The sequence below is a fragment of the Chiroxiphia lanceolata genome, chromosome 6 (genome assembly GCF_009829145.1).
Source record: "Chiroxiphia lanceolata isolate bChiLan1 chromosome 6, bChiLan1.pri, whole genome shotgun sequence".
Taxonomy (NCBI): Eukaryota; Metazoa; Chordata; class Aves; order Passeriformes; family Pipridae; genus Chiroxiphia; species Chiroxiphia lanceolata.
This window is the reverse complement of record NC_045642.1, coordinates 62,788,919-62,802,521: the sequence shown is the minus strand read 5'-3', so window position 1 is coordinate 62,802,521 and position 13,603 is coordinate 62,788,919. Positions and strand designations below refer to the sequence as shown.

The window sequence follows — 13,603 nt, the reverse complement described above, 5'->3', positions numbered from 1 at the left end:
TGCACTGCTCTGAGTTGTGTTTCTGAACTGTCCACTGTGGGTTTTTTGCTAATAATCTTATCATCAATACTTTAATTCTTTACTCCTCCAAATCTTTAATGATATTTAAATTACAAAAGCTTGTTGTTTTTTGGCTGCCCCATTCCTGGAAATGTTCAAGGCCAGGTTGGACACATCTTGGAGCAACTTGGTCTAGTGGAAAGTGTCCCAGCCTGTGGCATGGAATGAGATGAGGTTTAAGGTCCCCTCCAACACAAACCAGTCTGGGATTCTATGACACCAAACCTTCCAGATTTCACCAAATTACATCCACCAAAAGCAGAGCCTAAGGAAAAGGAGTCTGATCCCTCCTTGGCGGCGACAGCAGCCAAAAGTCTTTCACACACCATCAGCCTTCCCTTGTACATGTTTTGAGATGATCTCCTGGGACGAAGCAAGATTTGGGAGAGCAGCTGCTCTCTGCTGTTGGTCCTTTGCAGAGCCATGGGGACACGCCATGGGAAGGGGAGGAAATCCCAACATTTTTCTTGGCTTCCCACTGCCAGAGGGCAGGTTTAGCTGGGATATTGGGAAGAAATCCTTGGCTGTGAGGGTGGTGAGGCCCTGGCAGAGGTTGCCCAGAGAAGCTGTGACTGCCCCATCCCTGGAAGTGTCCAAGGCCAGGTTGGACGAGGCTTGGAGCAACCTGGGATAGTGGGAGGTGTCCCTGCCCATGGCAGGGGATGGAACGAGATGAGCTTTAAGGTCCCTTCCAACCCAAACCATTCCGTGCCTCTATGAAACCTCTTGAAAAACGAAGTCAGAAGCTTAGAATAAAGCAATGGATGCTCTGAACACTGGATGCTTGTCTGGTAGACAAGAGAAGAAACAGATGGACAGACTGGGAAATCTCTGACAGCTCCCCATCCCAACCAAAAAAAACCCAGAAAAACGCCAACCAAACAATCCCCCCCCCAAGACACACACACACAAAAAAAATAAAAAATTCCGTCATCCGTGGCGAGGGGGGGGGAGGAAGGGTGGGACTGGATGGTTTTAATGTCCCTCCAGACCCAAACCGTTCCGGGATCCCATGAGGCCTCCCCTCAGCCTCCTGCCCCCCAACAGGCTGTGCCCGCTCCTTAACCCACACGGTCAGAGCGCTGACACCGCCGCTGCCTCATCGCGGTTCTAGCGCCGTTTGCAGCACACACACACACACACACACAGAGAGACACAGACACACAGACACAGACACACACAGACAGAGCGCGGCCCGTCGCGACCTGTCGCGACAGGGCGTTTCCCCTCCGCGGCGGGAGGGGGCGCTGCGCGGCGCCGGGCGGTGAGGGCGGCGCGGCCCCCCCGCGGCCATGGCCCTTCCCGGCATCCCCTATGAGCGGCGCCTGCTCATCATGGCTGACCCCAGAGACAAGGCGCTCCAGGACTACCGCAAGAAGCTGCTGGAGCACAAGGAGATCGACGGCCGCCTCAAGGAGTGTGAGCGCGGGCAACCGCCGGGGCCTTGCGGGGGAAAAAGGGAGGGGGAGAGGGGATCGGTTCTACAAGGAGCCCCCCCTCGCTGAGGGAGAGCGGCGGCCGCGGCGCTGCCCGCGCTTCGTCATGGGCCTGGCCGGGCCCCGGGAGCGCTGGGAGGGGGAGCGGGGTGGGAGCCGCCAGCGCCGCGGGGGGTTCGCTTCTCCTCTTGGGAGGGCACCGAAGGGTCGTAGGGTCGCGGAATCGTTTGGGTTGGAAAAGAGCTCCGAGGTAGTCGAGCCCAGCCTGTGACCGGTCGCCGCCTTGTCAGCCAGACCGGAGTGTCACGTCCAGTGTTGCCTTAAACACCTCCAGGGATGGGGACTCCCGCACCTCCCTGGGCAGCCTGTCCCCGATGACTGACCACCCCTTCCGTGAAGAAGTTTTCCCTAATATCCGACCTAAACCTCCCCTGGCACATGTTAAGGCCCTTTCCTCTCATCCTGTCCCTTGTTCCCTGGGAGCAGAGGCCGATCCCCCCCCCCCCAGCTCGTTCCTCCTGTCAGGGAATTGCAGAGCCGGAAGGTCCCCCCCTGAGCCTCCTTTTCTCCAGGCTGAGCCCCCCCAGCTCCCTCCCCAGACCCTTCCCCAGCCATGTTCCCTTCCCTGGACATGTTTGAGGGTCACTTACTGCGTTTGCTGATCTCCCACAATCTCACTTTGCTGCTGGAAAAGAGTCTGGTCCCGGGTTCTTGTTGGATTGGAAGTTTCTAAAATCCCCTGTTTGTTTCCTTTTTTCAGTAAGGGAACAGCTGAAAGAGCTCACCAAGCAATATGAGAAATCAGAAAATGACCTCAAGGCCTTGCAGAGCGTGGGGCAGGTACGTGACACAAACAAGGGCTCGGCATCCTGCAGTGTTTGTTGACAGTGAACTTGTCTGGAAATAACATTTAAATCCGTTTTTGGCATTGAAAAAGAGAAAGTTGGTACTGCCCAGCTAACAGAAACAGGGTCTTTGACATCAGGAACTGAGCACACGGGTTAGAGAGCTTTTCTCTAAGTTCTGCAGTGTTAATTTAACTCTAGGCTGATACTGTATTTGTTCTTTCAGATTGTTGGTGAGGTTCTTAAACAGCTGACAGAGGAGAAATGTAAGTACACTAGAATGTTATGTTCTCTGAGACCATGAAAATCATGGAGAGGTTTGAGTTGGAAGGTACCTTAAAGACCACCTTGTTCCAACCCCTGCCATGGGCAGGGACACCTTCCACTACTCCAGGTTGCTCCAAGCCCCATCCAACCTGGCATGGAACACTTCTAGGGATGAGGCAGCCACACAGTAACAAGCTTTTGTAATTTAAATCTGGTTAAAGATTTGGAGGAGTAAAGAATTAAAAGTATTGGTGGTCAGATTATTAGCAAAAAAACCATATAGGATGGTTCAGAAACACAACTCAGACCAGTGCATCAAGTAAATTTTGGGGTTTTTTTCTTTATTTTCTCTCTGCAGTCATTGTGAAGGCTACAAATGGACCAAGATATGTGGTTGGCTGTCGCCGTCAGGTAGGTGCACTGTGTGAATACTCATTAAAAGTTTGCTTTGGTCTTGAATATTGGCCTTGCTTTTCATCCACTGGGTCCTTACTGGGATTAATTATTTTCTTCTTTAAGGGTTTTTTTATTCTTTAAGGCTATTTATGGCTATTTTATATTGGTGTCTGCTTCCCCTCTCCCTCTGTAGCTGGTAGTAGTGTAACTTCCTAGTGAAAACAATCCACAACATTCCCAGAACCTTGCAAGTGTTTTATTCTTTTTATTGAGTTAAAACTGTCTTTCTGCCTGATTTTTGGACTCTCTGAAAATTAATGATCATTATGAAAATTAATCAACTGTGTTGTGACCACCATTACTGTCACAGTGCCGAGCTTTAGATTTAATATTAAATATTAACTGTGCATCATAGAATCATGGAGTGGTTGGAGTTGAAAGGCACCTTAAAACTCATCCAGTTCCAACCCCTGCCATGGGCAGGGACACCTTCCACTAGCCCAGGTTGCTCCAAGCCCCATCCAACCTGGCCTGGAACACTTCCAGGGATCCAGGGGCAGCCACAGCTTCTCTGGGCAACCTGTGCCAGGGCCTCACCATCCTCACAGTCAGAAATTTCTTCCCAATATTCAATCTCAACCTATTGTCTGTCAGTTTAAAGCCATTATCTTTATCCATATCTTAATGTATATTTTTTTCCTAATGCTTTTGCACTCCGGTGGATAATTATGGGAGGCAAAGCCTGTGTTCTAAACACTTGGAGGGATTTTTATTTGTCCTTAGTGATCTTAAAAAAAAAACCACCTTTGGCTCTCCTGCTCCACAGGGCAGCAGCTGTTTAACCTACATCAGATTGTATAGAAATCAGCCACTTTAGTACAGAGCCTTCCTTGCAGCACAGTCCATCTGCCACAGTCAGCAACAACCACTTGGAGGTACTTTTTGTTCCTCTCATCCCTGACTTTGGGAAATGGGAGCAAAGAACAACATGTGTGAAATGTGGGACCGTCAGGTACCTCTGAACAGGGAGTAACAGCCCCAGGGGAAGGATCATTCTGATCATTCAGCCTTTTATTTAGCAGTTTTAATGCACAAATAAGTGTAAGAACTTTTTCCAGCTGTGACCTCTCAGTGCATCTTGAACTGATTCCTTTATGCTGCAAGAATTAGCTGCAGTTGAGTTTTTAAGACATCACGTTCTCCTCTGTCATGGAAGTTGTGAAAAATAAAAATTCCTTCAGTAAAAGGAGCACAGGGGTGGTATTGATTTTAGAGGTGACTTTTCTTTCTCATTCTGAAGAGAAACTGATGTTCATTACAGAATTTTGGGACATAAATGTACTTAATTCTGTTTAGGGGCACTTAAAGTAATCTTGGAGTTCTGTGTTGAAACAGATAAATCCTAAGGAATAGGTTGTCCTTGGATGAACCAGGCATTGCAACACGTACTTTCAAGTCTATTCTTTGGTAAAAACACTCTTTTATCTTAAAAGATCCTTTATTTGATATCAAAGGCTAAAAAGACATATTCATGGTTGGTTTTAAAATGTCAAAATATCAAGACAAATCCTTTCTCCCAGACTAGGATGAGTTTTTGATCAAAGCCCTTGTGGCTGAGCTGTGCTGCTCAGGAGGGAGACTGATGCTGTTTGAATTGAAACAAAATTACTTCCCTGTCTCAAATGCACTTCCTAAGGAATTTGAGGTCAAGTGGTTTCTCTTTGTTTTCTTCTCACTGCAAAATAAATCTGTTGGGCAAACTTGACTCTCATAAAATTCCGAGCTGTTACAGGTTTCTTAAGATGAGGCAGCTGGGAAGAGGTCTCAGGAGTGACCCCAGTAGAGGAGGAGGGACAGCCTGATCCTAAACACTGCCAGAGAGTCAAGAACCCACATGGGCAAGGGACCTTATAAATCCCCCAGTGAGGACAATGGGAAGCTTCCACAGTCCTGGAAAAGGGCTGTTGAAATCCTTGCTGTGCAGATGTTTTGGGTTGGAAAGGACCTTAAAGCTCGTCTCATTCCAATCCCCTGCCATGGGCAGGGACACCTTCCACCAGCCCAGTTTGCTCCAAGCCCCATCCAACCTGGCCTTGGAGAATTCCAGGGATCCAGGGGCAGCCACAGCTTCTCTGGGAAACCTGTGCCAGGGCCTCATCCCCTCACAGCCAAGAATTCCTTCCCAATATCCCTTCTAACCTTGCCCTCTGTCAAGGGAATCCGTTCCCCCTTGTCCTGTCACTCCATGCTCTTTTCCAAAGTCCCTCTCCAGCTCTCCTAAGACACAGACCTGCCCAAGTGGGTTCAATCCATGAAGGGAGCAGCTCCAGCATGGACTGTGTCCTTGTCCTTAAAGCTCAGAATAAAGTGGTTTCTTAAAAACAAGGTGAAGAACACAAGTTGGTTTTTTTTTTTTGATCCCAGCAGAATTTAGCAGGATGTGCTGGAATGTGTTTAAAAATCACATAAAATGGAGCAATCAGACAAAAACTGCTGAGGCAGATGAGGAGGCATCTGAGGTGAAAGAGTAATAACTGAAGAGCTGACTTCAAAGTGGGATATAACATGTAAAAATGTGCCAACAGCTGGTTCTCTCCTGGTGGAGCAGAGAGGTGGATTAGATCCCACTAATCCAGTCAGATTGACAGCAATAAAAATAAAAATTAATGGTGGTCTAGAAAATAGTGTTTATTGTCAAGAGTGGTGGAGGTAAGTTAATGACTGCTTGGTGTGTGGCTCAGCAGCCTTGTTTTCTTCTTGTGTGGGATTGAGCAAAGAGTGCAAGCTCCAGTAAACATCCTAAAAACAGGGATTGTTTTGGAATGTGGTTGTAACAGAATTCCTTTTTTCTTTTTTGGGACTAGCTTGACAAAAGTAAGCTGAAGCCAGGGACAAGAGTTGCTCTGGATATGACCACTCTGACTATTATGAGGTAGGTTTCTGCTCTTCTGCTCATCATATAAAGGGGGAAAAAATAATTATCTGAGTATATCCACAAAGATTTGAATAATCACTTCCATAATATTGTGTAAAGGTCTTCTGCAAAGCAGTGCTAAAGTAAGTTACTTTGAGGGAAGACTTGTATGTTATATATGTTATATATGATTCAAAAAGAAATTGGTTGTTCCTTAAAAAAAATGTTACGACTCATTTTCAGCCTTTTTTTAAGCTTTGTTTTAAAACTTGAAAAAGTTTGCTTGGTTTGGGGGTTTATTCTGGTTTTTTTTCAACACTCATACTTGTCTTTTTATCAAGGTGGGAGGAGAAGAAGTAATTTTCACAGTTGCTGTAAAATTTATGGGAATAACTTTATAAATTAGTAACACTGAAAAATAACTGTTAACTCTGTTTTCCAGATATTTGCCCAGGGAAGTGGATCCATTGGTTTATAACATGTCTCATGAAGATCCAGGGGATGTTTCGTATTCTGAGATCGGAGGGTTGTCAGAACAGATCAGAGAACTAAGAGAGGTACCCAGTGCCTCAAAACCTCTTATCAAATAGTGATTAATGTTCTGAGTGAAGTTTTTAAGGGGAAAAACCTCTTTTTGATGTTTGCCCTACACTACCACCAGGCTGTTAAAGGATCCTGTCAGATCAGTGCTTTCCACATTTCATTAACTAGAATGAAGTGCTTGGATTGAGATTAAAATGAAGAAAATCCTTTAAAGGAGAGGGTTTAAAGGATCCAAGACCCTTCAGGCTGAGGGAATGCCATGAAGTCAAGTGGGAGGGCATTGGTAGGATTGACAGCCGGGAAAGCAAAGTGGAATTTGGCACAAACACTACCAGAGTTGCTCTGGGGAGTGGAATTATGGGCTGAGCAGAGAGGATCAAGAGGAACCATCCATTGCAGAGCTGAAGTGTGAGCAGGAAGGGGAGGATTGTGGATCAACCTGACATTTTCTTACTTAACCGTTTCTCAAACAAAATATGCTGCCAATAAATAAGTGCAGGGATATGAAAAACAGGCTGGCAAACGTACCATTAGCTGTTTTAAACCTCATTCTCTGCCCCTTCACAGGTAATAGAGCTGCCACTTACAAACCCAGAATTATTCCAGCGTGTGGGAATTATCCCTCCCAAAGGCTGTTTGCTGTACGGGCCCCCTGGTGAGTCCCAGCAAAGGGGAACCAGCTCTTGGTAGTTGCTTTCAAACTGTGCCAAGACCCTCCTTTGTTTTGCCTTTTTTCCCCTTCCTTTTTATTTTTTTCTTTTTATTTTTCCTTTTTATCCTTTCCTTTCCTTTTTATTTTTCCTTTTTATCCTTTCCTTTCCTTTTTATTTTTCCTTTTTATCCTTTCCTTTTTATTTTTCCTTTTTATCCTTTCCTTTTTATTTTTCCTTTTTATCCTTTCCTTTTTATTTTTCCTTTTTATCCTTTCCTTTTTATTTTTCCTTTTTATCCTTTCCTTTTTATTTTTCCTTTTTATCCTTTCCTTTTTATTTTTCCTTTTTATCCTTTCCTTTTTATTTTTCCTTTTTATCCTTTCCTTTTTATTTTTCCTTTTTATCCTTTCCTTTTTATTTTTCCTTTTTATCCTTTCCTTTTTATTTTTCCTTCTTCCATTTTCCTTTTCCCATTTCTTTTCCTTCTCTCTCTTTTCCCCCTTTTCTTTCCCTTTTTCCCCTTCCCTTTTTCCCCTTCCCTTTTTCCCCTTCCCTTTTTCCCCTTCCCTTTTCCCCCTTCCCTTTTCCCCCTTCCCTTTTTCCCCTTCCCTTTTTCCCCTTCCCTTTCCCCCTTCCCCCCCCCCCCCTTTTCCCCCTTTCCCCCTCCCCTTTTCCCCCTTTTCCCCCCTCCTCTTTTCCCCCTTTTCCCCTTTTTCCTCCCCTTTTCCCCCTTTTCCTCCCCTTTTCCCCCTTTTCCTCCCCTTTTCCCCCTTTTCCTTCCCTTTTCCTTCCCCTTTTCCTTCCCTTTTTCCTCCCTTTTCCTTCTTTCCTTCTTCCCTTTTCCCCCTCCTTTTGCCTCCTTTTCCTTTTCTATTTTCTTTTCCCCCTTTTTCCACCTTGTCTTCCCTTTCCCTTTTTTGTTTTCCCTCCTTCCCAAGTCCCTGGTGGGCAGCGCTGGGTCAGGAATGAACCAGCTCCCACCTCTTGTCTGTGCAGGTACAGGGAAGACCCTCCTGGCCAGGGCTGTTGCCAGCCAGCTGGACTGCAACTTCCTCAAGGTACTGGAATGGCCTCGTGCACTCACACACGGGAGCTGTTTGCACTCCAGTCTCCTCATCCCTGTGTTCCTTTGTCCTTCCCCAGGTGGTGTCGAGTTCCATAGTGGACAAGTACATCGGGGAGAGCGCTCGGCTCATCCGAGAGATGTTCAATTATGCCAGAGATCACCAGCCCTGCATCATTTTCATGGATGAGATCGATGCTATTGGTAAGGCTGATGGCCTGGGGGGTGGGACAGAGGCTCCTTTTGGGGTTGAAATCAGCTGTGAAGCCAATTCCCCCCCCATCTGAAAGGCAGAAATGAAGTCCTAGAACTCATGAGTTTGGTGTGCTGCAGGTGGTCGCCGTTTTTCCGAAGGCACCTCAGCTGATAGAGAAATTCAGAGGACTCTGATGGAGGTGAGTGTCTAATTCCTGACTGTGATACAGGTGTGAATTGTTACCTGGGATCTGTCCTGGCAGGACCTTTTCTGAGTTAATAACCTGGAGCTAGAGTTGAACTAGATGCTGCTTTTAGAGCAGCTGCATATGCTGATAACTCATCCATTAATTCAACGTGGAGAATTAATTGAATCTTTAAAATTGATAAAATTATTTGGGATATTTTCCTCTTCTTTTAATTACTGCTTCTTCCTGCATCTCTGAAGGTTTGGAGGGCCCCTTTTTCTGTCTCCTTTAGACCCAAAGACACTCACTTTATATAACATTTTTGGACTGTTATGGTTGGATTTTTGAAACCAGGAGGAGCAGTTGTGTTTCTTCGTTTCTGTATTAGGTACTCTGGTGAACTGGGTTGTGTGAAGAGAATTTTAAAGCCACTGGTGGCAATTCCAAAGCTAATGGGAACCTTCACTGGCCCGTGTTTGCAAACAGTTTGCCTGGTTCAAAAGAATGTGTCTACCTTCCACAGAGAATTAAATCACTCTGATGAAAGAGCAAGTACTTTAAATCTTCACAATGAAACGTCTTCCTCTGTGTGTATTAGTATTCCAGAGGCCGTTCTCCAAGTCTAATTGGAATGTCCTGCACTTGGTGCACTACAATCTGAATGTGTCAGGCAGCCACTGGCTCCTTTAGTCCTTGCGGTGTTTTCTTTGCCTCATTGTTTTAGTCAAGTCTTTCACATTTGAGCTGAGCTTTGCTCAGTGCCCTTTTCTCTGGGCAGAGCATTCTCAGTGTCTCTCCTCAGCCCTCCCTTGCTCATGGAATATTCAGGGAGCTCGAGGCCTTTCATTAGGGAGCTTGTAGGATTTTTTTTTCCTGACTTCAGCGCTTTTTATCTTGGTGAAAATACTTAGGCAGGGGGGGAAATAAAAAAAAAGAAAGCAGGACTAGGAAGGTTTTGAGTTGTTTAAAAATAAACAACCCTCTGTTCCCTCACAGTTATTGAATCAGATGGATGGATTTGATACTCTGCACAGAGTTAAGATGATCATGGCTACGAACAGACCCGACACACTGGATCCTGCACTGCTGCGGCCCGGAAGGCTGGATAGAAAAATCCGTGAGTTATTACTCCACAGAGGATAATAATCCATGGGAACTGTGGGTTTGCTGCTTTAATTAAAGCTGTAATTCTTTCTAGATATCGATCTACCAAACGAACAAGCCAGATTAGATATTTTGAAGATTCACGCAGGTCCTATCACTAAACACGGTGAAATAGGTGAGTAGGAAGTCACCTGGATATCATTCCTGCTGCTGTTTGTAGGGATGGGAAGAGGGTGAGTTGTTACAATCACTCCTGCCCTTAGACAACTTTCCCTCTTGGAATTCTACATCTTTTATTTTTTTTTAATGCATCCTGATTGAACTGTTGCAAAGTCTTTGCAAAGGAACACTGAATATCAGCCCTCGGAGCACAGCTGTAAACTGGAAAATCCACGTGATTCTCATCAGGTTTCCTGATTCCATTCAGGTTTTCTGTGATTCTCATCCTGTTTCTAAAAGAAACACTTTCTTGCAGTGTTTTCTTGGTGCAGGTAAAGAGCGTTTTCATTGGCCCCTTAGGAAAGAAATGTTGTTAATGAGAGAACAATAAGGAATCTTTAAAAGTCAGGGAGAAACTTTGGGAGTTTGGGGATGGCCTAATGAAAATTGTTGTCTGGTTAGTGGCGTTCATTGCTCTCTCCAGAGTGTAAAGGGGAGAAAAATGAGATAAAAAGGGGAAGGTTTATTTGAGGCCTGTTTTAGCCTAAGCTGACCAGAGTCCTGCTTTCACAGTGGCTTTTTCCTGGAGAAAACTGAGTGTGATTTGCCTTTAAATGGGAGCTGGGTGCCTTTGAGTGCAACAGTGCCCCATGCCACCCACCCACCCCCCTGTGTGCTGACAGCAGCAATTCCTGCAGCCAGGACAGGGCAGTGGAACTGATCCCAGTCACCATCTGGCTGCATCAACAGCTGCAGCTCTGCGGAGGGATCACTCGGGATCGCTCGGGATAGCGGGAACGGGCTGGGGGAGGCCCAGAGGGGTGAGCTCTGTCTTTCTTAGCAGCAGGGGTGGCTTAAACATGCATGTGACTGTAGACTGAGATGGAGAAAAAGCTCCAAAGCAAATCATGAAGCTGAAGTGAAATACTCGGAGAGAGACTTTAAACAAGTGCCTGGAGTGACAGGACAAGAGGAATGGATTCCAACTGCCAGAGGGCAGGGTTAGATGGGATATTGGGAAGGAATTGTTGGCTGTGAGGGAGGTGAGGCCCTGGCACAGGTTGCCCAGAGAAGCTGTGGCTGTCCCTCAATCCCTGGAAGTGTCCAAGGCCAGGTTGGACAGGGCTTGGAGCAGCCTGGGCTAGTGGAAGGTGTCCCTGCCCATGGCAGGGGGTGGAATGAGCTGGGCTTTAAGGTCCTTTCCAACCCAAACCATTCCATGATTCTATGGTTCTACTTCACCCTTGTTCCTGCATCTTTGGGCACTGGAGTAGAGCAGGGTAGGATTATTCCTTTGTGCCACTTGCAAGGTGAGGTGTCTGAACGTGGTGTGGAAAGACTGATGCCCAGTTGTGATACTCCAAAAGTAAGGCCAGAACTGAGCAGCAAGGTGGGGTGGGAATTGCATTAAAATCCATTAAAATGACCTGTTCATGTTCCAGCATGAGAATCTCCTGCTGAAGACCCTAAACTTGCACTGTTCAACATTGCTTAGTCCCCTCACTTTTTTTTAACTTTCCAATTATGAACAGACTTGTTTATAGGACATAGTGCTACATGGAATTAAAATACAGTTGGAGAATTTCTTTAGAAGTTTTTGAATCCTTGAGATAAAAACATTCAGTTCAGTTGTTCCGAATTTCATGCAGGAGGGAAACTTTGAAAGGTTTTGCAGAAAATTGATAATTTTAATAAGCAGCCCAGCAAAAAGCAGGACTTGCTGGAGGCTCAACAGACGCAGTGGTTTGGAAATTGGTTGCTGATGAACTACCACCACAGCCACTTTTTTAGTAAATAGATGTGCATAAAATATCAAGACATTAAATGCCTTCAGTAGATGCAGTGTTGGAAGTGGAAAGGGACTGAGTTGTGATCACTTGGAGATAAGACTTCTGGGGTTTTGCATCATTTAAATGATAAGAACATTGCCTTGATGGAGCTTTCTTGAGCTGCATGATGATTCTTGTAACCACAAGTTGGTTACTTTGAGATTTAATTATATAATACGAGCTTTTGGCTACAGTACTTTGTGTTTTAATGGAAGGGGTGCTACAGCTGATGCTTCCAGTTAATTTATCAGTCCAGTGCTCTGTGTTTGCACTGAGATCCAAGTGTGTGTTTGTTACCTGGATATATACGTTGTTGGCACCCCTAAGGGGAAGTGTGATTTATTTCTAATTGGCATTGGTGTTTTCTGGGCAGATTATGAAGCAATTGTGAAGCTCTCAGATGGCTTCAACGGAGCAGACTTGAGAAATGTCTGTACTGAAGCAGGTAATTCCTAAACTCTTCGTTTCTCTGTGCTATAAATCGTGGCTAATGCTGAATCTTGGAGCTGTTTCTCTGTGGATTAAAACCAGGAGCTCAAAAACCTTCTGCTGGAACGTTTCACTCGGGCTGGTCTCTAACCACATTTGGATAAATATCGTGACCTGTGTCACACTGTCTCAGTAGATACGTTCCAGAAACAGTGATTGCACCCATTTCTCTCCTTTTTGCAGAGGATCCAAGTCTCTTGGTGCCAAGGTTACTGGAAAGTTGATGCTGTTTTAAGCTTTTCCTATGTTAAGACTTGTGCACAGGGTTTGCCTGCATGGACAGGCTGAGTACCCCAGTGAATACTCACAGTTTAAACAAGCTTTCTTCTTAGTAATCCCCTAATTCAGAAAGGTGACCCCACTGAAATTCTCTCCTCTTCCCAACATCCAAGACAGTGTAATTTGGATTAATTTTCACTTGGGTTTGAGTGAATCTTTATGTCCTGTAGCTGATCCTGGCTGTTAAATTCTCCTCCTCTCAGGTATGTTTGCGATCCGTGCCGATCATGACTTCGTAGTTCAGGAAGACTTCATGAAAGCTGTCAGGAAAGTGGCTGATTCCAAGAAACTGGAGTCCAAGCTTGACTACAAACCTGTGTAAATGAACCATAGAACTTGTGATTGATTGCACACGTCCTCCTGGGTTAATGTATAAAGAGAGAGAAATAATGTACCTCTTGATTATCATTGTAAGGTGTTTGTGTAGCATGTAGCTAGTAATTTTGGGAATGCTAGTTGCAAGTTGGCTACAGGAGTGTGTTTTCTGTACAATTCTGACATACATTATTCATTACAGCCCAGGCTCAGTAAAATGTGTGGAGATGTGTTCTCTTAGCAATTATGGTGGGAATTTATAAATGTGCCTGAAGGGATTCGCAGACATAAGAAAGTCAGTTCATTTCTTGACTTTTTGTATATCAGTAAATCTCCTTTCCCCAAACAGTTTATGAATAAAACCTGTTTAAATCTGCTTATGCCGGTGGACTTTTTCTGTAGCTCTCGTAGAGAGGTGAATTATGTGTGTTTGGAATTTAAAGAGCAGCTTTTCTCTTGTGTTGGGATTGGAGTCCTGTGCTTTCCATACCAAACAGAGGCAGCCTTTCCCTCAGAGAGAGGAGGGACAAGTGGGGTTTAGATTCACAGAATCATTGAAGTTGGAAAAACCCTCTGAGACCATTGAGTCCAACCACTGCCAAGGCCACCACTGACCCATGTCCCCAAGTGCCACATCCACATGGCTTTGAAATCCCTCCAGGGATGGGGACTCCACCACTGCCCTGGGCAGCTGTGCCAGGGCTGGATATCCAATCTAAATCTAATCCCCTGGCACAGCTTGAGGCCCTTGCCTCTTTCCTGTCCCTTGTTCCCTGGGAGCAGAGCCCGACCCCCCCCCCTGGCTCCCCCCTCCTGTCAGGGAGTTGTGGAGAGCGAGAAGGTCCCCCCTGAGCCTCCTTTTCTCCAG

General features: G+C 45.6%; 2 protein-coding genes across 2 annotated transcripts in view; one reads left to right on the top strand and one right to left on the bottom strand.

The window, feature by feature from the left end:
* The window catches only part of LOC116788859 (maestro heat-like repeat-containing protein family member 6), a 946,858-nt gene that overhangs the window by 728,856 nt on the left and 204,399 nt on the right, over positions 1-13,603 (bottom strand). The window lies entirely within an intron of this gene.
* On the top strand, positions 1,305-13,111 carry PSMC6 (proteasome 26S subunit, ATPase 6). Its single transcript, XM_032692090.1, has 14 exons — positions 1,305-1,479; positions 2,257-2,336; positions 2,568-2,607; positions 2,967-3,019; positions 5,869-5,936; positions 6,361-6,475; positions 7,029-7,116; positions 8,111-8,172; positions 8,258-8,381; positions 8,511-8,572; positions 9,557-9,677; positions 9,759-9,839; positions 12,026-12,097; positions 12,624-13,111. The coding sequence occupies exons 1-14, from the start codon at positions 1,353-1,355 to the stop codon at positions 12,740-12,742; spliced, it is 1,212 nt and encodes a 403-aa protein (XP_032547981.1). The 5' UTR covers positions 1,305-1,352; the 3' UTR covers positions 12,743-13,111.